General features: G+C 46.0%; 3 protein-coding genes across 7 annotated transcripts in view; 2 read left to right on the forward strand and 1 right to left on the reverse strand.

The window, feature by feature from the left end:
* The window catches only part of TIAM2 (T-cell lymphoma invasion and metastasis 2), a 37,885-nt gene extending 30,451 nt beyond the window's left edge, over positions 1-7,434 (forward strand). For all 3 annotated transcript variants that reach the window (XM_012721412.1, XM_012721418.1, XM_012721423.1), the window contains 8 exons: positions 647-826; positions 2,608-2,726; positions 3,456-3,564; positions 4,070-4,128; positions 4,630-4,735; positions 5,384-5,471; positions 5,599-5,753; positions 6,796-7,434. In XM_012721412.1, the coding sequence (XP_012576866.1) occupies positions 647-826; positions 2,608-2,726; positions 3,456-3,564; positions 4,070-4,128; positions 4,630-4,735; positions 5,384-5,471; positions 5,599-5,753; positions 6,796-7,418 (1,439 nt within the window). In that variant the 3' untranslated portion in view covers positions 7,419-7,434. The remainder of the gene's footprint in view (positions 1-646; positions 827-2,607; positions 2,727-3,455; positions 3,565-4,069; positions 4,129-4,629; positions 4,736-5,383; positions 5,472-5,598; positions 5,754-6,795) is intronic.
* Positions 7,435-8,034: 600 nt separating this feature from the next.
* TFB1M (transcription factor B1, mitochondrial) overlaps positions 8,035-26,370 on the reverse strand; it is a 40,685-nt gene continuing 22,349 nt past the window's right edge. Inside the window, exons 6-8 of one of the 3 annotated variants that reach the window (XM_012721436.1) lie at positions 9,688-9,815; positions 8,220-8,280; positions 8,037-8,106 (exon numbers count right to left, since the gene is read on the reverse strand). In XM_012721436.1, the coding sequence (XP_012576890.1) occupies positions 8,101-8,106; positions 8,220-8,280; positions 9,688-9,815 (195 nt within the window). In that variant the 3' untranslated portion in view covers positions 8,037-8,100. Of the gene's footprint in view, positions 8,281-9,687; positions 9,816-26,370 lie in introns of all 3 variants that reach the window. The other 2 variants (XM_012721442.1, XM_004674154.2) reach the window with 2 other exon arrangements.
* Positions 20,503-21,162, forward strand: CLDN20 (claudin 20). Its single transcript, XM_004673948.1, has one exon. The coding sequence runs from the start codon at positions 20,503-20,505 to the stop codon at positions 21,160-21,162; it is 660 nt and encodes a 219-aa protein (XP_004674005.1).

Consider the following 26,370-nt stretch of genomic DNA (forward strand, 5'->3'; position numbering starts at 1 on the left):
GATTCTGCTCGTGTAACAAAACTCCGTCAGGGGTCTCTGTATTCAAATGGGCACATCTGGCCAGTAGGAGGCATCCACAGCAGCAGCTGGGGCAGCCGGCGAAACTCAGCCCCGGCACGTGCGAGCTCCCTCTCCACAGGCAGACACCAGAGGGGCGCAGGCTGCAGGCCCACCGACTTCTTTTCAAGAGAAAAAAAAATAGTTCTTTACGAATAGCCCTTTCAAGTTTACAAAATACGTTTTAAGTTTGCAAAATTGCACAGTTTCTGCTAAGACAGTGGGATAAACCCCGGCTTCTGGCGCCTTAGCAAGCTGACTGGGGGCCTGGGAGGGCTGGGTCTCCGCGCTGTGGGGTGCCGAGCATCTGAAAGGCACTGGGGTGGGTGGTTGCGCTCTTCCCCTCAGGCTGTGGCTGAGCCCGTGCTCTTCCCAGGTGCAGCGTCCGCAGGGCCGAGGTGCGGGCGGCACGCAGGTGCTATGCCCTGTGTGGACCTGGCTTTCTACTGCAGGGCGACAGTGGGAGGAGCACCGGGGCTGGTGACCTAGCAATGCATTGAAGATGACACAGTGTAGAATTTAATTCACCCTGCGGACCAGACCCACGCCATGCTGGGCTCAAGTGCCTTTGTTATCCATCTGTTCACAGCTAAAACTGATCGAGCCTTCAAGGCTTTCCTGGATGCCCGGAACCCCACCAAGCAGCACTCCTCCACGCTGGAGTCGTACCTCATCAAGCCGGTGCAGAGAGTGCTCAAGTACCCGCTGCTGCTCAAGGAGCTCGTGTCCCTGATGGACCCCGACAGCGAGGAGCACTACCACCTGACAGGTGAGAAGGGGACAGCGGTGGGTAGCCGCCCACCTGCGCCAGCCAGCCCCTGCTCCTCGCACCCTGAAGTACTGCCCGTCTGGGACCGCCGGTCTAAGCTACCGGTGAAAGCAGCACATGAATAGGGCCATCCCTTTGGGTGGGCAAAAATGACCTCACTGGCCCAGCTCCAAGGCCCCCTGAAGGCATGATTCAGTGTTTATTTTGCCAAGGAGGTTATTCAAGCCCAGCGAGCTGAAATATGCCACTTCAGGATACTTGGTGAGCCGACAGTGCCAAGAGAGAGCTGCGGCTAGGCCTGTTCCTTACCCTGAGGCTTGGGCTTGTCCAGAGCAGTGAAGCTGCAGATCAGCAGGCTGGATGGGCGCCACCTGGTGGAAGTCTCTGAGCAGTGCCCGCTGAGAAGCCCAGCCGGAGGGCGGACAGGGCCGTCAGGTGTCAGGGAAGGGGTGCGGAGTCTTTTGTCAAGATGGAAATTATTGCCCTAAAATAGAATTTGTGAAATACACAAAGCCCTTCACTCTGGTAGTACACAGTATCCCTGAAAGGGCTGCTCTGTGTAACCGAGCGCCCCAATGGAAAGCAGGCTGTCAGCTAACATGCCAGTTAATACAATATCTTGACAAAAAACTTTTCCTGAATCAGTGGTCGAAAGTCTTTTGTATGAAATTCCTTGATGATAGAAATGATGGCTTGTATTTAAATACTGTGTGAAAAGTTCATTTTGCTGTAAGAGGTTAAGTTAAATGACTGCCTTGCAGAACTAACAAAATGCTGAGTCAGGAGAGCAAAGTATGAAATACACTGAATTTGCAGGTGAGCTGAAATGCTGACTTTAGGCAAATCATTGAGTCCCTCACGTGCAGTCTGAAATAAATGGACGCATATGCAAACAGTTGCTCCCATGCTAAGCTCCTGCAGGCCCTTCCCAGTCCTGGCTAGCCATGTTCTACATACCAGAGCCTCTGGGAACTGGCCCAGCAGGCAGCAGGTGTCTGGGCTTTGAATTCTAGTTCTATCATTTTCTCTCGTCGGAAGTCTAGTTAACACGCTGTACCCGTCTACACCTGTTTCCTCAGAATGTTGTGGTTCCCAGAGTCCCCCAATTAGACGGGACTGAATGTGGCGATTCACATCAGTCATCCAGCGTAGTACGTGCCAATAAATGTCAGCGTGATGGTCAGTGGTAACACTTCGTCTACTCTGCTGCTTTTCGCAGAGAATTTTAGTGAAAGCAAATTCTACTGCTCTTCATGGCACTGGCTAGGTTATAAGGGGCTGTTTGTAAGAACGGATTTGAATTTGAGCTTTTTAGCTACTGCTTTTGGATAGGATTGAAACAAAAAATGATGTGTCCACATAGAAATATTTCAAAAACAGTAACTGAATGAAAAAGAGAAACAAGTTGACAGATCACACCACACAGTGACATCATTCACGGATATTCAAATAGTGTTTGACGTGAGTCATGTGAGCTAACAGTGCAACAGCAGGAACCGATCTCTCTCACACACATACACATGAGGCTGTGAGAGTGGGCCGCCCCTAGGTAGTGATGGGCGGGGAGAGCCACCTACTAATAATTTCCTTTATGAAAACATGGCTGAAGCCAATATCACAGACTGCTGATCTGCCGTCTGGGGTAGCAGCATGAAAGTGAAGTGTGTATCATTTCCTTCACTTTCCTAGCTTTAACTCACCAGTATATCTGTGAAGCTGTTGGTTGTGTGTGCAGTCCACTGGAAAAAAGTAAGTGTAAAATGTAATTTCTTATTTTGCAGAAGCACTAAAAGCCATGGAAAAAGTCGCAAGCCACATCAACGAGATGCAGAAGATCTACGAGGACTACGGGACCGTGTTTGACCAGCTGGTAGCAGAGCAGAGCGGGCCAGAGAAGGAGGTCGGTGGGACACGGGGTAGAGGGATGTCAGCTGCTGTGTGCTCCCTGCTCCCCACTCTCAAAAAAGGGTCTCCTGAAGGAGAAAAGGCTGAGACCTTCTTTTAACATCTTAAAAGATAATACATATACTACACTACACAAACGGCAACTTAGGCGTGACTGTGGTCATGTAATCTATGCCAACACTGTACCCAGTAAGAAATACCACTGAGTGCATATTCCTGCCCGTTCTTGGACATGGTGGTCAGACCTATCCGAGGCTCGAAGAGGAATGGGGGTTCACCCAGGCAGGAAAGGTGCAGGAAGTGGGGTGAGTTCAGGTGGCTACCATCTGAGGTGGAGTGCGACAGTTTCTGCTTCTTCCTTTTTGACAGACTCAATCTCCATTTTTTATCAGTCAGTGTAGAGCAGCAGGCCCAGCTCGTGTAGGAGTCAGGGTCTTCCTGGGGGAACAGAGTACAGCTCCTTGGTGCTGCCTGTCAGGAGGGCAGCTTCCGGGGCAGGGGCTGCCTCACCGGGGGCAGTGTAGACACAGAAACAAAATGCTTCCACATTTAGGCGATGCTTAGCTTGAATTTCCAAAGTCTACTATTTAAACTCCAGGTTTCAGGGCTATAAAAATCAAATGGAGTGGGCATGCTTTTAGAAATAACTAACGGTAGGATGCGCTTCACTGTTCAACTTGAGGCCGCCTCCCCTGGGGCCTCCACATCTCTCCTTACAATGCAGGTGACAGAACTGTCCATGGGGGAGCTTCTGATGCACTCCACAGTGTCCTGGCTGAACCCATTCCTGTCGCTGGGAAAGGCCAGAAGGGACCTTGAGCTCACGGTGTTTGGTGAGTAATCCATTTGGGAGAACCTCAACTTAAAGGAATGTGCCAAGCCCAGCAGGCTGGCGACTCCTGACTGCCAGGCGGAGCGGGCCGCGGCGGTAATGGCTTCTGACTTAGCAGACAGCCTCTAGCTATTTAAAACTGTGCTCTGCACACTCATCATGCCGTGCTTCCTTCTGTGCCTGGCTTAATGGTTCTTGCCAAGTGTCACAGGAACAGATCCCCCAAGGCTATTTTGAAACCTGCTATCTTAAAAGTCTGCTGCACTTCGAACTCACTGAGGAACACCATGTTCTAGATTTCAATGCAAGAAGGCAGAATTTAAATTCAGGATCAACTTCAGATCATAGCTTTTAAATACGCAGGTACTTGTGTGTGATACAAATATGGACAGAAGGAAGTTTTAGTCATTCATGGGCTTGCATAGTGGGCTCTTAAGAGCTTTGTTAAACCCTGGAAGACAATTTGTATAGTCATTAAAGACTTTTCTTTCTCTTCCTTTCTATAGTTTTTAAAAGAGCTGTCATATTGGTGTATAAAGAAAACTGCAAACTGAAAAAGAAATTGGTAAGATCACAATTACTTTTAATTACAGCTACCTTTTCCTGGCTTTATCTTCTTCATAATGTGAGCTGAGCCTCACTGACTGGTAGTGATTGTTCCCGGGGTGAGGAGCCTAATCACGTCAGCAAAGTGTTTCTTTTTCTGCCCCAAAAGTTCTCATTTTAAAGAAGATATAGATAAATACCCACGCTAAGGCCAACAACACAGAAAAAAGATTTTACATCCCTAAAAATGGCTCATTTTGCTCCATATGCCTCAGGCCCCATAGCTTCAGTTAGTTTTCAAATGCCCTGTACCTTCACTCAAAAAAAAAAAAAAAAAAAACACAGAGCAACACTCAGTCGTGGCTACCGGAGGCGCAAGCGAGGAGGGCTCATTCCTGCTTGCGCCTGGAGCTCTCCGCTCCTCCCACCACAACTCTGCCCTGACTCCTTCCCTCCCGCACACTCCGTACCGTCCACACGTGCTCCGTGTAACACTCTTCTCGGGGGTTTCCCATTACAGCCCTCCAACTCGCGGCCTGCGCACAGCTCTACTGACTTGGACCCATTCAAATTTCGCTGGCTGATCCCCGTATCCGCACTTCAAGTCAGGCTGGGGAATACAGCAGGTAACTGTTTTGCGTGGTACAATGCCAGAAAAAGCACTTTTAAGTGACTTGAATCATGGAATGACAAGATAGGAAAGCACCTTGGGATACTTTTTGGTGTTTTAGAGACAGGGATGAGAGGCGGTTCTGAGATTTCTTTGCAGACTTGCACAAGGCGAATGCCAAGAGGGATAGTTTTTCTCGGCCATATTGTTCCCTTACCTTCACCATGAACATTTGTCTTTCTGCCTAATGTCCTTGACTGAAACCTGAAAGTATGTTAAAGTCCCAGCATTTACATTTTTACAAATTAAAGTATGCCAGAAAATTCCTTTACATTAAGCAGTATCGTAAGTGATATAAAGCCTAAAGTCTTCCATCCTGGAAAACAGAACGCTACAACATCGGGGCCTTCACCGTGCTGACCGCACCCGACCGCCTTCCGAAGCACAGAGTACTGCACTCCCAGGGGAGTCCTGGGGTGAAAGCACTGAGGTGGGTGGAGACCTTGAGCAGCAACTGCAAGATGCTGTTTGTGACAGTTAAGCACAGAACCAGCCACAGGAGAAAACAAGGAGATTCAGGATTGGGAATATTAAAGTCATTAGTCATGAGTTTTGAACTTCACAGGTGTCCTTACCTAGAGCATCCTTGTTTCCTTTAACACAGGGACAGAAAATAATTCCATATGGGAGCTGATCCATACGAAATCAGAGATAGAAGGCCGGCCAGAGACCATCTTTCAGTTGAGCTGCAGGTATTACCAATTTTTCCAAATTAAAGCCACTGGGCTAAGACAGAATTAGGTTCTCTGAGAAAAGGGACTCGGAACTGGGGTATGATGATGACACTCTGGACACTATGGCTGATTTCTTCCCCTGCAGTGACAGCGAAAGCAAAACAAACATTGTCAAGGTGATTCGATCTGTTCTGAGGGAAAACTTCAGGCGCCACATAAAGAGCGAGTTACCACTGGAGAAAACATGTAAAGATCGCCTGGTCCCCCTGAAGAACCGCGTCCCTATTTCAGCCAAATTAGGTGAGAACCTTGCTGGCCTTGTGTACCTTCAGGGAAACACAAGCTTCTCTAAAGAACTCCATACTCTCGTAACACATTCTCTTAGTTACTGCACAGAGCCACCCCGACCATTTACAGACTCTAAACCAGACATCCCAGTGCGGAGAGCAACGTGAGAACCAGGTAGAGACTCACTGCCCTTTCAGAAGCCTCAACATGCCTCTTGCTCCCAGTCTGCTTTTACAAAATACGATCGTCCCCTGCCGAGAGGCCTCGGGGCACGGGGCTCGCCGGGCACACTGCGGCCTGCCGGGCACACTGCGGCCTGCCCGGCACCCGACGGGCCCACAGTCAATACTTAGTGGGCTCGTTTAGTAAGTGGCAAGTGAACACGCCACATCACGCTGTTCCTAAACTTACCATCTGGTTTTTAAAACTTCAGCTGAGGTTTTTAGAACTTTGTTTTGGTCAAAATTTGACTTTGAATTTACAGCATGGCCCTCAAAAAATGCTGCTAACGTCTGCAGAAACACAAGAGACCTCTTTCCCTTCTATCCAAGAGTAAGGAATTAAACACACAAATGTTCAGCTTGTCATACTAAGTACCTGAAAGTTACTTAGAAATTCCAGGAGAAACAGTTCTCTCAGGGATCATAATAAAGACCCTCTTTCTACTTTTACTTGAGCAATGACAAAATATGCATAGAAATCTGGTGTAAGTTGGTCATCAAAATAGATCATATAGATCATAAAGTACTTTAATGTAAAATGGGAACTTAGCTTAGATTAGTAATTACCTTTTCAATTTATTCACTGGCAAAGTAGGGTCCTAGGTCTTACGACAGTGCATAACTTACTGTTCTAACTGGCAACTAGTCATCAGAAAAAGCCAAATTCCCCCACTTGAAATGTAAGTAAAACATTTCCTACTTCTTTTTAAGCCCCAGCATAGTAACTGAAGTGAGGTAAACCATGAGGTTTTACATCTTATAGGCTATAATGTAGAAACAGCACCTTGCGTCTGTTGCTTTCTCTAAGGGGACATGTGTTTTCCTCTCTGCAGCTTCATCCAGGTCCTTAAAAGTTCTCAAAAATTCCTCCAGCGGCGAGTGGCCTGGCGAGCCTGGGAAGGGCAGCTCGCTGGACTCCGACGAGGGCAGCCTGGGCAGCAGCTGCCACACGGCTGGGAGCAGGCCGGACTCCCTGAAACACACGCCTGCGGACGTGGCCGACTTCGCAGACAGCCTCATCAAAGAGAGCGATATCCTGAGTGACGAGGACGAGGACGGACCTCAGGCTCTGAAACAGTGCAGCCCGACCGGAGACATCGAGCTTCAGTTCCAGAGGCTGAGGATCTCCGAGGGGCCTGACACTGTGTCGGCCGAATCGCAGCCGAGCACCGAGGGGCCAACGGCAGGACAGCAGCCCAAACTGGTGCGGGGACGCTTCTGTCCCCTCAAGCGGAGAGCAAACAGCACCAAGAGAGACAGGGGGGCTCTGCTCAAGGCGCAGCTGCGTCACCAGTCCCTCGACAGTCCCTCTGAGAGCGCCAGCCTTGATTTCAGTTCTGTCCTAGAGCGAGAGTTCAGTGTCCAGAGTTTGACATCGGTGGTCAACGAGGAGTGTTTTTATGAAACAGAGAGCCACGGGAAGTCACAGTCCACCTGCAATCCAGATCGGGGTTGACTTGTTCAAACTGGTGGCCAAGTGGAAATTGCTGGAAAGTGACTCATTACTGGGTCTTGCGCAGTAGACATTTTCCCACAAAATCATTGTAAAGATTTAAGTTATTTTAATTTATTATGGATCAGGAAACTAGATTAAACTGGTCAGAATCTGTAAATTACCTAGTTTACATCCCTTTTGAGCAGGTATCAAAAATGACTTAGAGCCCTTAAAATAAAGTTGTGTTCTAATTATTTTAATTTATGTTGAAAAGCTAAGGTGGGAAGCTGTGGTTAAGAGCTTTCTAAAAGGTCATTTCTTTCAACCCTCTGGGCATTGTCTTTGAGCTGCCAGTTTTTGCTTTATTTAAAGCATCCTTAAGTTATTTAATTGTGGGTGAGGGTGCAGGTACTTCATTTTTTAAGGTTGTAATAGATGCTGTTTATACGAAACACGTCCTATCTATGCAGTATACATATTAAAAGAAAGCTTGTACTGTATCTTGATTATATTTATTTTCTCTACCAAGCTGTACAGTAAACGGGACATGACTCACATCTGGCAACTGGTTCGTGTGTTATTCGTGGAAAACAAAGGCAGGCACCTGAACAGTGAGGCGGCGCTAGTGGCTGTCTCTCTCCTCGTCATCCTCTCTCCTGATTTTCATCCTCTCTCCTGATTTTTGCTTTTATTTTGCTTGAGCTCATCTCTGAAATTATAAGCAAAGATGTGGGGGTCTTCATCACACATTTTCCGGTACACATCGCAGAGACTCTTAAAATGCGAGACAGAGAGCTGGCCAGGTCGGAGGGTAGGGTTCACCTCTGCCAGCTCTAATAGTTTTCCAGTGTTTTCTAAGCGCTGAGCTTCAGGGAATAACATTCTGAGGGAAAGAGAAAACAGTTTTACTTAAGAAATTCTTCACATCATGCTTCCTCTACCCTCCTTTGCAAACGACACTGCTGGTGACAATGTGAGCACCTGAGAGGTGGAGCCCCGAGGCAGCGTCCCTGGACCCCAAGTGCGCCCACAGGCAAAGTAGTTTTCAGAGCTTTATCCATGCATGTGTCTTTAAGGCAACTCTGAAGTGCTCAGCAGCTTGCTTGCAACATAGACGCTTGCTTTGCTGATTTTAATACAGATGTTCCCTATTTCGGGATGTTCTGACTCTGTGATGGTGTGAAGGTTATGTGCACTCAGAAGAAACTGTGAACAAGTTGGAGCTTTTATCTTTCCCCAGGCCATGATGTTGGGCCACATGGTGGTCCCGGCTCCCAATCCCACGTGCCTCTGAGGGGGAACAGATGGTGACCTATGGGGTCTCCTGTCAGCAATCTCACACTTTATCAGGAGAGACACTGAGGACCCCGGGGCTGCATCCAAAAATTAGTTCGAGGCTCCGAACGTCCTTTAGGCCTAGGGCGCACCCAGTCACATGCGTTAGCAATGAGGGCCGACCTAACACTGTTCGCCTTCTGCATCAACATGTTAGAGGCATCTGACATGTCACTGCCCAACTGCAGGCCGAGTGTTCGGAGCACATACAAGGTGAGCTGGGCTGTGCATGGTCGCTATTAAGTGCAGCCTACATGGGGTTTGGGGGCTGCAATCCCACTGTAAGTTGAGGAAGATCTGTAGGAAAGTAGTCTAATATTTCTTGTGTCATATATCAACAGTTCTGATTCTCTGTAACTTAATTATCCTTTAAAATTTTCTACTCCAAGAGAAATACCTTTCTTTGCAAAGTTAGAAACAGCTGATGTGAAAATAGTTACTTTCCTCTTAAGAGATTCTGAAACATCAAATATGGGCTCAAAGACACTTCCAATTTCATCTAACTAAACTGGACTATTATTTAAAAATGAATAGGCAAGCTGCTGATTGAAATACTGCAAAGCCACACCTGGAATCGAATTTCTTTTCTCACATCTCAGAGGTGCTCCAGAGCCCATGGCAATGCGCAGAGAACTGGCTGGCGCCAAGCCCTGCACAGGTCCAGAGTAAACACAGCTCGCGTCCTGGTTGAGAAATCATGTCCCCACAGGCTCATCATAAACTGCGCGCGACTGTCACTTTTAGCTTGCACTTAGATAAGACCAGCCACCACCTGGAAGGGGCATCGGGCAGGCTGAGGCTGTGCTCTCCCTCAGTGGCAGTAAAGGCTGCTGCTCACAGGGTTGGAGCGGAGAGTAACACAGACTAAAGCAGGGTAACAGAAGCAAAGTTCCTCATCTTTAGAGATGACTGAGAAACCTGCACAGCAGCACTGAGGGAGTAGGAGGCGTCTTACCCCAATCCTCGGTGGCAGTATTTTCTTCGGAACTGAAACGCATTACGAATGACTTTCTCTACCAGCCTGAAGGGCTGCTGGATCCGGGGCTGCACCAGGGGGGTGAAGTGCACCACTCCCACGTCCACCTGGGAAGCAAACACAGGTCATTTTGGTGCATGGTGCCCGTCACTTGATACTGCGAACACACGGCTTCCACTGAGAAACCTTTACCGGCTTCAGTTCCATCTTTTCCAGACACGTGAGAGGCTAAACAGGAGTTAGAAATCAGCTGGAGGCATCTGTTCTGTGATGACACCCATTCGACCTAAATCTGATGATTACTTAATTTTGAAATGCACAGAGCAAAGCGAGAGGACCAGAGGGCAGGAGCGGCCGTGATCAGCGGGGAGGGCAGCCCGAGGACTGGCCAGGGCACAGCTATAAGCAGCAGCCCTGACATGAGGCACCAAAGACATCTGCTCACAGACTTTGAGCACCCCCTCCCCCCCATGACAGGGGCCCTGACTGCAGGAGACAAAACCACTCTCTAGGCTTCACCCCACCCTGCCCCCCACAGCTCCCCATGCCCTTTCCTTTCCATCATGGAGCTCACTGGCATCGCTGGCGCACCTGTCACCCCGCCAACCCTCTCCGACTCAACTCCTCACTCCTTCAATCTAATTCCTCCGCATAACCTAAGTCACACTGGTGGTTCTGACAGGGATCCCTCCCCATCACCAGCTGTGACCCAGCAGCCTACAAGCCTCCAGGTAAAATAATCTTTTAGTAACAGATGAGAGAACACTTAAGCTCAACCCTAAATCCATGAACTATCAAAAACTCTTTAGACTCTTCAACCACTAGTCAAAGACACAAATACAAGGATAAATGCTTTCTCCTTCCGGTACAGAAATGGCTGCGTCCAGCTTCCTTACATTTTAAAATTTAGCCTCATTTTTATTTGCATGAGTTCATTCCTATGGGATCCAGCTCGTGTTTGCAAATACTGAAAATGTCTAATTTTGCTTTATTAAAAACAATTTGAGCCCTACACCCACGGTGTAGCACCCATGGAAACTGCAAATACACGCCTGAAGTCTGAACACAATTTTGACACCAGCTAAGTGGGCTGGCCGCACCCTGCACCCTTGCCGCTCCCACTCAAACCCTGCCCCTGCCCCTGCCCCAGCGCCCAGGGGCATCAAGGGGGCTCCTCTGGGTCCTGCTTCCCTGGGCAACCTGAGCCTCTTCTCTATCCTGCCCCAAAGGCGCTTCTCCGAGTCATTCTGAATGATGGTGTCTACTTTCCTTAGAACCATAGGAAAGCTGCTTGGTAACTATGGTAACAGGGTTTTTAAAAAAGCCTTCCCTATAATGAATATTTAAAATCACAACCATTATTTTTCCTTCCTTGTGTTTTAAGCTACTGCAGGGTTTTCTTATGACAAAGTCAGTACCTAGGCACTAGATGTTCCTAAAAGTTCTCGCTAATTATCAGAACTGTTCCAAACAGTCCATCAATTTAGCAACTTATTTCCAATTACTAGCTTTTCAAATTAAAGGATCCATAACGACGTCAATATATGCCTCTCAAGTCTGCAGGACGTCAGGGCTGCGGCAACTGCACACACATATCCCCCTCAGCAGGCGTGGTGACAGCAGCTGATAGCGGACTGCTCCTTCTGCGGCCCAGGTCTCTCGACTGGCTCTGAGCTCAGAGCAGTCCTGTGCATGCAGGAGAGTCCAGGTTAGGTTCTGAGCTCTTCAGAGAGGGCCAGTCGCATTGGGGGCTAGTGTGACCAGGGCACATGATGAATGTATAGCCCAGCTCCTGACTTTGAGGTGGTCACCCTGTGCCAAAGAGGGAAAGGTCTAGAAACAATGCAGGCTGTGGCTGAGGAGAGAATGTCAACACCTGCTGCAGTGCTGGCCACTATCAAAGAGCAAGGTAGAGTGGGGGAAAGGCTGGCAGCTGCAAGGTATCAGCCAAGACAGAACCCTCAGTGCGAGTGACAGTGGGAAAGATGAGCAGGCAGAATGACCACAAGGAGTAACTGGAAGACAGCGGAAGCAACACCAGGAGAAGTCAGCTCAAGGAGATACTGTCTCGACAGGTCTGTCTAGAAGGGCACGGGAAGGCCCAGATGGGGGCAGGCGCTGGGGGCCATAGTCAGCGTCAAGTGAAATGACGGTAAGTGAACGCAGTGGGGGATGCTTGGCACCTGCGTCCACTCACTCTTCAGGCCCCTTCCCCACAGACAGACAGTGGCAAGAGTAAGGGGCTGGCGGGGCTGGCAGGCACGGCCTCCCAGAGAAGGATAATCGGGTGACGTACTGGCGCCTACGCTACTGTCATCACAGTCTGTAGGAAAAAATATAAATATAACGAAGATCAAATTTCCCAGAAGTGGTTTATCCTGCCCACAGTGCATGCACCATGTTCAGAGCAGAATTTCAGTGGCAAAACTTTAAAACTCACTATGACAGCATTCCAGGTGTCCCAAGATTGTATATAACGCAGGCTGACACAGGACCGACTCCGCTCTCTTCACAGGTTATTTGTGTTCAGTGTAACAGCGTTAACTTCTGCACAAGTTCTACTCTACTTTGAAGGGGCTTTCTCTCTTTTTTCTCCTTGGAATTAAAAAGAAGGAAGAGCATTTCAACAGCCACGTGGTGTTTCCTCTTAGCATCTCACTGACAGGAGCACAGTGAGAAATAAGCCCAAGGGACGCCCAGGTGAGGGAGGACACAAAAAGGTTCTACTCAGGCCCTGGGTACACGTAGCACGACAGGCCGACCCCAAGCGGGACCCTCCACGGATGCCTGGAACCGGCGCGTTGAAACCTGTGGTTCATTCTCGTACACAAACACCCAGGAAGGCTCCTTTTACAAATTAGGCACAGCATACAGGATTAACAAAAATAACTAAAAGGACAATTATAGTAATGCACTATAAAGGAGGCTGGGAGTGTGGTGTCTCTCGCTTGCACAAAGTATTTTCAGACTGAGGCTGACCTCGGTCAAGGGTGTCTGGCAGTGCATGGATGCCAGTTACACCTACTGGTGACACCACAGTGACCAGATGAATCAGAATGCCCTGGTCCCAAGAAGGGAAAGAATTTCAGGGCTCAAGAGGCCCAAGAACAGGGCCAAGAACAGTGGATTAGGGTTCTCTCTTGCGTTTAACGCTGGATGATCATGGTAAAAACATCTAAAACCAGGACATTCAGCACAAGCTGACTTTGGTGACTGTGGAAGAGCAGCATTGGAAGTGCCCTGCGCCCCTGGAGGTGGCTGGAGGCCTGGGGGTCCGGCCAGGAGCAGCAAGGCAGCACATTAGCACCAGAGCCTGCCTCTGGGCTTCCCAGAACCCGAATCTTAAGCATCTCAGAATCAATCATTTCTTCAAGCATGTTTTCAATCTTCACATAAACTCACCAGACAAGAAAGGCTGCTGCTATTAAAAATACCATTACTAGTATTAAGGGACTGAAATGAGAACATGGTACAAATATACTAATTCCCAGTGAGCATCACCGAAGGTCAAAAACCTCAGGCACCTACCTGGCCCCAACGCCTGCTGTCAATGCCCAGACCGCAGCTTTGCGATGAGAAGGGTGGTGCAGGGGTGGAAGCGAGCGGGCACAGCCAGGTGCCAGTCATGCCCCCAAGCCAGGCCTTTGCTCCAGGCTGGGGCGCTGGGACCAGACCCTCCTAGCCCAGGGCTACAACACCCGGCCAGCTCCTCTTCTGCTGAGTTTCTCCCTCACAAGTGCTCATGCTGTCCTGGCTCCCCTATTTCTGACCTTCCAGCACTGCCTCATAAAGGCGAATCCGTGGCCTCCAGCCCTCCAGTTTCACATGCTTCACTCAGGGGATCTGGGGGCTCACCATCCTCCAGTGTCCCCTCACGTAAATATAAGACAAGTGATGAAAACTGACACAACTCTAATTTGGCCACTTAATTCCACAGGAACCCAGGACTTGACAGGCGGGACAGGAGGCCCAGCGCAAAGGAGAGTCTCTGGGGAGGAAAGCAAGGGGGGCGGTGGCCTGCCTAGGGGCACCCAGATGTACCAACAAAGGAGGCTGTTTTTTAAAAAATGTTCTGCTCTTTCACATGATGTGCAGAGAGAGCTATGGAAGGCCACAACAAACACTCGTTTATGCTACTTGTGAAACTTAACTAGGCTGACCTGCGAGCGTCGCCACCAAACCCAAAGACAGTCCAGCATTGTGAAAGGAAGAAGACACAAGATGTCCCCACTGTCCTTCCTCACAAAAACAGAGTAACCAAGTGTCGTAGAGATAAGGCGATAAGCAGCAGAGTGCTTAAAGCTCGAGTGCGCGACACACCTGGCTGCTGCCTCGTCAAACACCTGACCACACGCACACACCATCTTTTCTTGTCAGAGCCCTCACCTAGCAATTCGTATACCAACTCTGATTTTGAAAGTCAGTCTTCAGGCCGGCCTAAAGGGAATCCCAAAGGCCCACTCTGTGGCGCATTACTAATGGGTTGATCAAGCAAACAGCTGATGACCTAGACAGAAAAAAAACATTATTTGGGGATTAAGTAAATCACTTTGAACGTGTAGGGCTGGAGCAGGTAACTGTTTTCTTACTCTTAACTTTCATTATTTCAAGGTTGAAAGGAAAGAATATAAAACATCATTAAAAAAATTAGAGCCCCAACTTTTCACCAGAATCAACTGGGTAGCCTTTTAAACATGCAATGCACCTGACCACTGGCTGGACCTTGGGCCTTTCCCAGCACTGCTGACACCCACCTGGGCAGGCGTGAGAACAGGCCTGGAGCCCAGCCACTGACAAGAGGCTAGTACTGTTATTACTTCTATAATGGTAGACTATGTCACCAATTTTTCCAGCAAGAAAATTAGGAATATCCAGATAAACATTGCTAGGAAAAATAAGCATACTTAAGAGTAGATAAATGAAAATATATTAAAGGAGAAAACGGATGGACTGATGAGCCACTCTGGCCAGCTACCCAAGGGCCACTCATGTGCACGAGACGTGTCAGTGTCTACGTGAAGAGCTATAGGATGGCAGGGCGAACGTGTCTCCACGGTACACCCAGTTTACCTTGCCCAACACAGAAATAATTCACTGTTAAGAGACTGACAGACATGCTGTGTCCTGAGTGAAGGCCAGGCAGTGCGACAGGTGTGTAAGGGCTTCAAAAATCCTAACACTGTGGGCTTGACTCCCATTCCCGCTTCTGACTCCTCTGACAAGCTCTGTTAAGTTACTTCTCTGACGCTTGGATTCCCACTATATACTGAGGATTCTTGTTCCTCACAGCCCTGAGCATTAGGAAGCAGTAGAGAAACAGCAGGCTAATTTCTTAGGTCAAAATGACTAGAATTAAAAAATTGGTTAATATTACCATCACACTTAGAAAGGACACTTTAAATCATGCAAAGGTCACACGTAGTTTAATTCTTTTAAAAACTAATAATCAGTATCTGAATTTGTTTATTCAACAAATACTTTTCACTCCCCTACCATGTGTCAGGCAACATTCCTGGCACAGAGGAATCAGCAATGACCCAGACAGAGCCCCTGGCCTGTATGTATCTCAGCGCTCTTAGGAAAGAGTTATTATCAAGCACTGAAGGGCTCAGAAGTGGCAGGATTTTGGAGCCATTTTGATGTTTAGAAAAAGATGGCTTGTTGACTGAATGGGAACTGGTGTGCAGTCAAGGGCACTGAAGATACAGGGACAGACCAGTTTGCCATTAATGGGCGCTGGAGCGGGGGAGCCCAGCACTCAGCTTTGTCCATGAGACCTGCAATGTCTACCAGGGACTCACACCGACAGTTGAAGAGACAACTGGGTGGAGCAGAGGAGAAGGCAGGTAATGATCACAAACACAAGGTCTTACAATTTGCCTGTGGAAGTCTTTGGACTTAAAAAGATTTAATTCACTGTAAGATCCATGTTGGAATATTGATGAAATACATGGCCCTGCATACCTCTACTTTTCTAGCTCATTTTTTATACCAGAAAGTGTGGGTTGCTTAGAGGCCTATAGCTAATGGAACTATAACGTCGCATTTCAGAAGGCTGCCTTTTAAAACCAGACCGTATTTTATGGGATGAAGTTCCCATTAAGGCTGAAGAATAATAAAAATTACACTCGACCCCAGGAATATCCATTAAACCTGAGCTCTTTTATTCCCAGCCAACAGTGTCAGGCCGGAGGCCAGAGGAGCAGCAGGCGGTTCCCTCCTGTGCCTCTCTGCCCGGACAGGGCACCCACCTGTATGCCAGGCAGCGGCCCGGCCCAGGGGCTCACGGCTGGGAGGGCTCCACTAATCCCGCAACACAGAGTGGCGTGACCACCATTCAGAACACAGCGCTACTTCATTCAGCATTTACCCCCAAATCGCCCTATTTCCACAAAATGAGAGCACTCTTCTATGTCAAAATTGTAATACTTGCTAAAAAACCCATAGACACTGGATTTTCCTGAGAAGAAAACAGTATCTTTTTAAGTATCAGACTCTAAACTCAGATAACACCAACAAAATATGACAGACACATCTAGAACAAATCCAGATGAATTTCAATATTCTCTGCGTAAATGGTCAATATGGCTATGCATCGTTCTAAACATTTAAAAAAGCCAATTATGAAATTATCTTCTTTTTAAATTCATAGTGACAATGAATTTATAGCTTATAGGTTTAAAATTACTGAGGAGGAGAAAGAAAGAAGAACCCAATGTTGATGGAGGTGAAATATATCTATAACATTACTTATGGTCTAGCAACTCAACACTTGATTTCACAGTTTCATCCAGGCTGTTTCTGCACCTTGTTCTGGTGTCCTGCACAACATTTTCAGAAAGTTCCGCTAATCATTAAGTTGTACTCCAGAAACCCTTCTCAGCAGAAGGAATCACAAGACATGTACTGGTAGGTTTGTTGATCAAATTCTTGTAAACAAGAGATGCTGCATTTCCCTTTCTTTTTAAACAGATATACAAACCCTGTGTATGTGTGTATTTAAACTCTCTTGAATGTCTGTTCTTGAAATTATTGATTTTGTGAATCTTAATTTTAGACAAGTTACAAGCACCAGAATAGATTCTCAATGATCATTTGCAAAGCACAATCTAGTTAAAAATATTCAAACCATAATACTTCAATTGGGGTCACAAAGTAATGAACTATCTTCCAGCATAGATACAAATTCAAAAATAAACTACAACGGCAGAGTAAGACATAACATTAAAAGAAAAGCCTGTGTGTGGGTACCCCAGGGATCCCTCCTCGGAACGTAGTGACACAAAAGCATTTTCAGCTTTTAGGTTTTGACAAACCCTGTTGTAACAAAAACTCCCGCCCCTCCCCGCCTCTCCTCTTTTAATTCTCCCACAGCTCAAAAAATGAGACGGAGGACCTGGTGTTTATCTTCTAGCACCATCGGCAGTTTTGACCTCTCGATTTCTGTGCTGCTTTTTACTTGGTACTGCAGTTAACTGTCTGAAGCTTTCTCACTAATATTCAGAGCTGTGAAATGAGCATCATGTATGCGGCTTCTCTTCATCAGACCTTACTGGGGCTCACTTGAAGACGACTGACATTAGAGGCTACAAAGTAAAGGTATGGAGAAACTTCTATAATGCAGAGACGTAAGTAGTGATCTGTATTACTTAATTTCAATTTTAAGCTGTATGTCTGCCTTCAAATATAGTTTTGATATAAACAAATCCTATCTGAAATACAGCCTTTGCATCTTAATGAAATCCACTACAGACCTTCTAAAGGAGAACTGTTCATAAATGTAACACACGGGTTCTGCTGTATGGAATGTGCTTTGGAGCTGCGCTATCTGGAGCTAAGGTTTCACAAGCCATCCCTTTGCTTTTGCTTACTTTCACAGTGCACCCTCCCCAGCCGCCCCCGAAACAAAGGAAGCCTTTATTTTCTACTAGGAGAAATTTGAGAAAACAGGCCATAATCTGTGTTGAACTTGTGGCGGAGAGAATAAAACATTTCACAGCAATAGAACAGAGATGCCACTCTATTTTTACAGACAGAAAAGAACAGTAACCTTCGTTTTGGGGAATCCTTTCTGCCTAAGTTCTCTAACAGAAGAAAGAATTTAAAGTTCAGTATTCCACAGTAATCGAGCCCTATGTTATTAACTGAATGCAATGTCCTATTGCTTACACTAATTTTGGCTGCTTGCAATATATCACTGCCAGTACTTAACTGAGATGCATAACCTGTGGGCACGTCTGAAATACCTGAAATTCACAAAATATATTAATTAATGGGAAAGAAAGGTTATAACTGGGGTCTGATCAACACAGAGAGGTCATTCGACCAAAGTACAAGAAGGGAGCTGTTCTCTTAGGCAGCGCTAACAGTTTCACTCTTGAAAAAGCCTGAAGCTGATGAAGGTCTAGGAAGGCAGTAATTTAGTGAGCTGGCTGCAGTCTGAAATGTTAAAGCCCAAACCTGAAAACAGCTATTAAGAAAATACAAACTTGTGCTCCACTTTTCCTAGAAACTTTTAACTTCTGTTCTCAGACATGAAAAGAAATTTGGAAAACAGCAAGGGAATCTATGGTGTCAGCAGCCTAATGATGCTTCTAAGCAGCCTGATTCCTAAGAATTTAAAATTGCAGCGAAATTCCCTCACGACTGTAGGATTTATTAAAACTATGACTAAAATGAAGCATGGAATTCAGACAGCCTATAGTATTTCACTTCTTCGGAACTATGGGTATGTTCTAATGTGAGTACTTAACACAGGTGTCACTGTTGTTACTGAGGCGTTTAGCACAGGCAGGCAGCACCCCCACTCCAGGGGACTCTGAAGCCAAGCCACTGGCCCTGTCCGCACCCCGGGACATTTCTCCTGGTAGAGGGAACAGAGGACGTAGTAGCCATGGTGCTTTCTGCATAGCAGTGTAGCATTTCCCCTGCTTCCTGAAGGAAGCTCACAGGGGAATCTGTCCCGGGAACAGCACAGGAAAGTGGGGAAAAGGTAGAGGGTGGGGTAAGGCACTGGGGGTAGAAAAGACTGGAACTGCCCAATGGCCACTGCCTGGGTGGGCTGGGGTGGTTCGCTGCCTGCACGTCCTAATCTGAAAAGACCATGGTGCACAAGGTTATATCCATGGTTCTTTCAGTTCTGAGAGTCTGAAAATAATGCAGCCTAAGGAAGGAAGAAAAAAACTCCAATGTCAAGAAATACCAATGTCCACATGATATGAAACAAGAATGGGCTTTCTGATTTGAGTCCTTTACTGATCAGACATTGATTGTCCTAAGCCCATAAGGCGCTCTGGTGTCCAGGGCACAGCCTGTCCGCTCCACAGGAGAAAGCCCAGGCCGAGGGCTCCGGGGAGTCAGGACTGACAGCGGGCTGCCTTGTGCAAACTCAGAGTCAGGATGGGGCCGCTCTGACCCACCCCTGAAAAACTGACCCAGGTACACCAGAAGCCAGTGTTGCGGTGCTGCAATGCCACTATGTTCTTTCACAGGCAGCGGTGAGTGTTGCTGGACTGAAACACAGGCCCGTCACAAATTGCCTTTTTTCCCTCTTGAAATCAAGTGGTAGATCCTTTCTGGTATCGTTTCACAAACAATGAGCGATGTGCTGGGCTTGGCCCGCATTTTCCCTGCTTGCCTTACACAGAGCCACGCCTGAACTACTTCTGGCTGCTGAGCACAACCTGTTTGGTGATAGGCGCTCCTTTGAGTTCAGGGGCTGATTCTGGTTCTAAAGCAAAAGGGTCTCGCAGTCTCATGAGCAGCAGACAGTGGCTAACCCACTGCAGTTTTGTGCACCTGAAGCTGAGGTGACACAGGCAGATGGAGGTAAGGATCTTGTGAGTGGATGTTGACTGGAATCAGGTAATCACACCAGTGACCTCAGCCTCTTTCTATTACTCTCCACAAGCAATTCACCTGGCCCTCGGCCTAGCAGATGGTGGGTGTGGAGTAATTTCTTTCTAAATTAAGACCAGTCTTTGCATACTTAAAACTTTTCTAGTGTAAATTTATAAATGCCCCTTTAAAGATTTACTTATGCATACAGAGCTGGGGTACAGGCTAGAGGTACAGGGGTGGTGAGAAGATTCATCAGAGGCAGTGGGGAGCAGAACAGACTGACTGACGAAGTACACTGCTGAGGGGAGCAGTAGGCGGGTCAGGAGAGGTCTGCCACGCCATGTGGTCACCTCAGGGGCAAGGACTGAACTCATGCTGAAGTGGCTTTAGCTTCTTACTGCTGTGCTTTAACCTGCTGTGCAACCAGGGAGGGCCATAAATCATTTTTTAACAAGAGGTATTAAAACTATTCATGTCTTCTTACTTATACTCTAAGCAATAAGAAAACTTTAAAACGTACAGTGTTATTAAAACTCCTTTTCAGACCCTCCAGCCAGAACCTGGTATGCCTGATCTCCTAGCCAGGCACATGCCTGCTCTATAGACAGCTCTGGCATTGATCAAGTTTTAAGAAGAGCAAAGACCGCACTTTCCTGCGGCTGTGACACGCCCCACCGAGGCTATCTCTCAAGGGAGGATTCTCCTGGGGCCTGCAGTGAGCTCTTCTCCTGTAGCATCCTCCTCCACTCCGGGTCTATTCATCAGGTGTGTTCTCGGTTCCTGCTGCACAGAGCAACCTTTCTGTTTAGACTAACGACCTTACACCCTGACTTTATCTTCCTTCCCCAGCCTTTGTCACTTGGTTCTAGAGGGCCCAAAGAGAGCTACAGCTTTGGCCCAGAGTCATCATCAAGCACCAGGATTTTCTCAGTGGACAAAGGGAGCAGGAAGGTCATGGCCTCTGCAGGTCTCCAACTTCTTGCTTTCGTGCTGGCTTTATCTGGAGTCTCTGGTGTGCTCACAGCGACTTTGCTGCCCAGCTGGAAGGTGACCGTGGATGGGGGTGCCAACATCATCACAGCCATCATCCAGCTCCAGGGGCTGTGGATGGACTGCACGTGGTACAGCACTGGGATGTTCAGCTGCACCCTCAAGTACTCCACGCTGTCGCTCCCCGCCCATGTGCAGGTGGCACGGGCCACGATGGTGCTGGCCTGTGTGCTGTCTGCTCTAGGTGTCTGCGCTTCTGCCGTGGGAATGAAATGTACTAGATTAGGAGGGACCAGAGAAACCAAGGCTCAGTCTTCTGTGGCTGGAGGAGTCTGCTTCCTGGCTGCAGGGATCGCTGGCCTGATACCAACAGTGTGGTACACAAAGGAGATCATAGCTGACTTCTGGGACCTGACAGTTCCAGAAAGCAACAAACTTGAGCCTGGAGGGGCTGTCTACATTGGATTTATTTCAGCCATCCTGCTGTTTATCTCTGGTCTGATTTTCTGCACTTCCTGTGTGAAAAATAATCCAGAAGCTTGGCTCCATCCACCCAAGCAGCAACCTATCTCCACCAAACAGCCAGAGGGCAATTCAGTATACAATCTGAAGGATTACGTGTGAATAACTGTGATACTTGGGGCTAGTTTAGGAAGCTGATGTGGCTGTTTGTCTTTTACATATAAAGAAAGCTCTTCAAATTATGTTTCACTTTCTCTGAAAGAATATAAAATACTTTATAAATGATGTGGCTGTTTAAAATATGAACAAAGTATCATGCACAAAACTATAAAAAATATGATTTTTATTACTACTTTCATGTTTTAGCTAGATTTATAACTGAAAGGGACTCTAGTTATATTTAGTAAGAATTAAAGGACAGTTCTTGTGCTTTTTAACATAACCTGTTGATACGTCGTCTAAATTGGCACTTAATTGGATTTTACAAAAGAGCTAAAATTCCAAGTATAAAAAGCCTGGTGTTGATCCAGGGTCTCTTGTTGCATCTCTGCAGTAGCCTTCAGTACTAAAGTCTGATAGCACATTAGGGAGGAGAGCTGTTGACCCCGCCCGATGCTATAAAACCCAGCTGCCCACCTGAGCTGAGCCATCACCTGTGATGTCCCCGCCTCTTTGGAAATTTGTGAGCACTGACAAATATGACATTCACAGATTATGCGGAACTACCAAGGAAATTGTCTCCTGCTCTTCATTATTGTAAATAATGCCACAATAAACAGGGGGGCACATATCGATCTTCAAATTAATGTTTTCATATTTTTGCATAAGGACCCAGAAGCAGTTTGTACAGAATTTCTATTTTTCCTTTTTGGAAAGAATTTTCACTGTTTTTCAAAATGGCAGCACCAATTTACATTGTACAAGAATTTCTTTTTCACCACATCCTCTCCAACACTTGTTTCTCGCCTTCTGATTAACAGGCATTCTCATAGGCAGGAGATGTGCATTTCCCTACTAGTAAAAGATGAGGAGTATGCCTCTTGTCCCTTCACCAGATGTATGTCTTCTCTGGAGAAGTGTTCATTCAGATCACCTGCCCCCTTTTTAATGCAGTTGTTTATCTGGTGTTGAGCTGAATGAGCTCTTTATCTACTTGGGACATAATCACTTATTAGCTGCATGATTTGCTGATACCGTCTCCCATTCCGCGGACTGCTTCCCTACAGACTAGGTGAGTGTGTGTGCGCTTATGTCTCACATGGCTGAAGGAACCATCTACCATCTAGCCATTCGGGTAAGTGAAGATTTAAATTAGATCAGGAGAAATGGGTACAAATCTGGTATCAGAGAAACGTAAGTGGTGTCAGAAGTTAGTGACTGGTTGCAGGGATAAAGGCGAAAGGGAACTCAGAATAGTCTCCAGGTTTCAGTATCTAACTCGGGCAGGTGAAAGTGTCATTAGTCAGCATACTAAATGCATGGGGAGGAGAGGCTGAGGGTGGGCAGACTGAAGAAAGTTCAGTTTAGAGCTAGAATTAAATTCAGTTTGGATCTAGTGTTTTCTGATGACATTTCTTTTTTCACTGTATTAAGCGATACATCAGCAGCATATATTAACTTTCACTCTTGAGGATTTGACACTGTGATTCTGCAGAATCTGGTGTGTGTCTCTTCATAACCTCCAATAATTTTGCTCATTTCATTGCACTTTATAGATATAGATATGTCACCGCAAAAAAAGCAATTTTGCTGCTTCTTGCCTTGGATTTATAGTACTTCCTGTACATTTTTTTTTCTTGAGTAGTTGTAAGAATATAATTAGTATTAGATTGTAGTAAGAATTATTTCTAGTCAAGAGATCTATTTTTTAGAAGGATGACCCTGGCACTTCATTCATTATAAAACTGGCTCTTAGTTTACATATTTATTTTCAAACTACCCACTTTCAAAAAAGAACTTGAGGCAACTTAACAATAAGACTGCTGGCATAGTCGGCAGAAAAGCCAATGATAAAGTTGAAAAACTGAAGTTCCAAAGAAAAGACAGAAAACCACCATTTCGGAAACCTGCCTGGAGGCTGCTACTGCAATGGACCAAGAACCTTACCTGGTGCCTCCCAGGCAGGGCAGCGAAGGCACCTATGGAATCTGCCAGCGGCGGGGCTGCTGGGAGGGCGCACTTCAGGCTGCTGCTGGAGCGCAAGCGCCCTCAGAGCTGCCTCCACCGATGACTCCTTCTCCAGAGGACACTCCATACCTCACCTTTCATGAAAGTCCTTACCTTATCTTGTCCACTTCTCACACCAAACTTAAAAACTATCTCAAAATAAATTAAAGGCATGGATTTAAGACCTAAAACCATAAAACAAACAGAAGAAAGGAGAAGGAAAACAGTTCATGAAGTTGGCCTCAGGAATCTCTTTGGGGACTTGACTACAACAAGAGTAACAAAAGCAAACATAAACAAATGGGACACATCAAAATAAAAGGCTCCCCTCAGTGACAGAAATACCTGGACATCATACATTTAACAGGGGCTGATATGCAAGATCTACAGCGAACTCACCCCACTCAAGAAAAAGAAACAAAACCCAATCAAAAAGTGGAGTGAAAAATTGTTCATCATCGCTTATCACAATACAAACCAAACCTACAGTGAGATCCCCCTTCACCCCTTGAGAATCGCCCACACACAGAAGACCAGACACAACAACTGTTGACGAGGATGTGAAAAGAAAAGCACCCGCTTCCAAGGCTGGCAGGAATGCAGACTGGAACAACTCCTATGGAAAAGAGTTGGAAAATTTCTCCCAATGTTAAAAATGGATCTACTAGATGATCCAGTAATTTCACTTTTATGTCTCCACCCAAAACTAATTCAAAGGGTATGCTCTTCTAAGTTCACTGCAGCACTGTTTAAAGAAACAAACTTAAGAGGAATGGCCTAAGTGCCATGGACAGAAGAGCAGATAAAGAAGATGAGACTTATTCCACTCCCACGCTGTAGGGTGCTACTCAGTTACAATCGACAACAGATGCAACTGGATAGGAGTATGTTCAGTGAAATAGAAAGAAACAATGGAACAGATAAAATTAAATCACACAAACCTTACTACCTGACCGCAGAACTGGGCTACCAGGGGCAGGGTGGGAGGCAGGAAGTACAGCAGGTAGGGCTCAGTGGAATGTGGTAGGTCACTGTGGACACTCCTGTCGGGGGGTGGTCAACAAACATCTGAAAAGGTATGGACCTGTACCCTGATCATACAGTGACATAAAGCAATGTTACCACAGTAAAAATATAATTAAGGGCCTTCCCTGGTGGCGCAATGGGTTAAAGCACAGCACTAAGAAGCTAAAGCCACTTCAGCATGAGTTCGATCCCCACCCAGGGGCGCGACCCACCTCTCCTGACTCGTCCACTGCTCCCCTCAGCCATGTACTTCATCAGTCTGCCTGTTCTGCTTCCTGCTGTCTCTGGTAAGTCCTCTCACTGCCCTTGCGTCTCTGGTCTATACCCCAGTTCTGTATACATAAACAGATTTTTAAAAAATAATTAAAAAAAAATTCTTCATCTTTGATTCTAGGAAACCACCTCTAAAGCAGGTTAAACAAATAAATACTAGTCTTCTAAACTTAGATCCAAAAAGACTCTGAAATACAGCATAATATACAACAGAAATATCCTCGATATCAGATTTCAAAAACACAAAGGCATAAAGACAGCAGTTTCTTGTGTGGACCCAGACAGTCACTGATGCCAGATCATTTCATATGGAGTGGGGGTTGAGGCCTCACCATCTGTGAGCAAATGTGCTGGAAGCCTCTAAAACGCAAACCTCAAAGGCCAGGTGTGACTGTCCAGGTGCTGACTTTTTCCTTGTAACATGTTATGGAGGTAGTTTACCATTAACACGTAGAATTATATTGACACTACTGAAGTCGTAAATCTATAATGTCTGGGTCATTTGCCCCATGTAGCACACTTCTAAATAGGAAATTTATGCATGTATGTGTTTATGTATACGTTTATGTATGTATATAAGATATGCCCATATGTGTCTTAAAAATTATAGCCCACAATAGCTGTATTACAACTTAGTCCATAAATATTTGTGATTATTATAGTCATAACCACCTTGCACTGCCTGTCTCCGCACGCCAGACACTAACCTACACGCTAACCCTCCCAGGGTGGCATCCCTGCCTCTATTGAAGACATGCCAACACTCAGTCAATTAGCCTGACTAAATCCTTACACTAGGGTAGCTGGAATTCCAGCAGCTTTACTTCAAAAGCCCATACTTCTTCCAGGAAGGTATGTCATCTTGATCACTGTCAATCAAAAAGATTCTTGCAATTCTATGACTGCCTGTAAGTTCCTTTTCTACTAGGTGAGACTATGGATAGCGTTCAAATATTAAGATTGTCCATTCTGTTGGAAGGATTTTAGATTGTGAGACTCTTAACCACATTTTATAAAAGCAAAAGATGACAGAATTCTGAAGGACTTTCTAGCAGCTTAGTTCAAACTTGAGTGCTGTACAGCTGAAAAAATAGTTACTCTGAGCTCCAGAAACAAGTGGATTCTCAAGGGTCTTCAGATCAACCTTGAGAAAATTAAGGACCAAATTTTCCTCTGTCATGGAAACATTTTTTAGTTGTTAATCTACACTATAAAGAGAGGGGTTTTGTGTTATAAATTGGTGAAATAATTTTATTAATGCAATTGAAATCTAAAAAATCCTAACTTAAAGCTACATACTACAAACTCCAGGAGTTTAAGATACTAGACCAGACTAGTCTAACTAAGAATTTATGTTTTTTTCCTGTAGCTAGTAAAGAATCTGGGGTTCACTTTTGGGGACTGAAACAGAGAAGTTAGTAAGCGGGAGCTTGGCAGGAATTTAACTATTCAAAACATGGTAATAAAAGTTTCATGATCATGAACGTTCTGCTATTAAAGCCCAATAGATAATGGATAGCATATTCTAGTGGGAAAAATCGTAAGGGGGTTATAAGCAAGTACTTCACAGCACAAGAAGACAGTCTCCATTATCTATTTCTTAGAGTTCTAGTTGAGAATAATTATTGAATTTTAGTAAATTTCTTTTGATTAGTCACATAGAATTAACCAGGAATATGCCTATGCCTTTACCTTAGCACTTAGGATGCTTTACTTTGTAGGTTTGTTTACGATTTTCTATTTTTGTATTCAGAACAGTTTAGCCAGAGGGACAGTCTTATTATATTGTTATTTTGGAAAAACTCTTTCCCTATCTTAAGAACATGAATTTTTAAAACATTCGTTCAATGTTACTATCATCCAAGTATTTCCTGGATTTTCTTAGAAAATTCCTGATCTGTCCTG

The sequence above is a fragment of the Condylura cristata genome, unplaced genomic scaffold, assembly GCF_000260355.1.
Source record: "Condylura cristata isolate star-nosed mole 26May11 unplaced genomic scaffold, ConCri1.0 scaffold00001, whole genome shotgun sequence".
Classification (NCBI taxonomy): Eukaryota; Metazoa; Chordata; class Mammalia; order Eulipotyphla; family Talpidae; genus Condylura; species Condylura cristata.

Coding starts and splice junctions, on each gene's coding strand:
- CLDN20 (XM_004673948.1), top strand. CDS start 20,503: ATGGCCTCTGCAGGTCTCCAACTTCTTGCTTTCGTGCTGGCTTTATCT.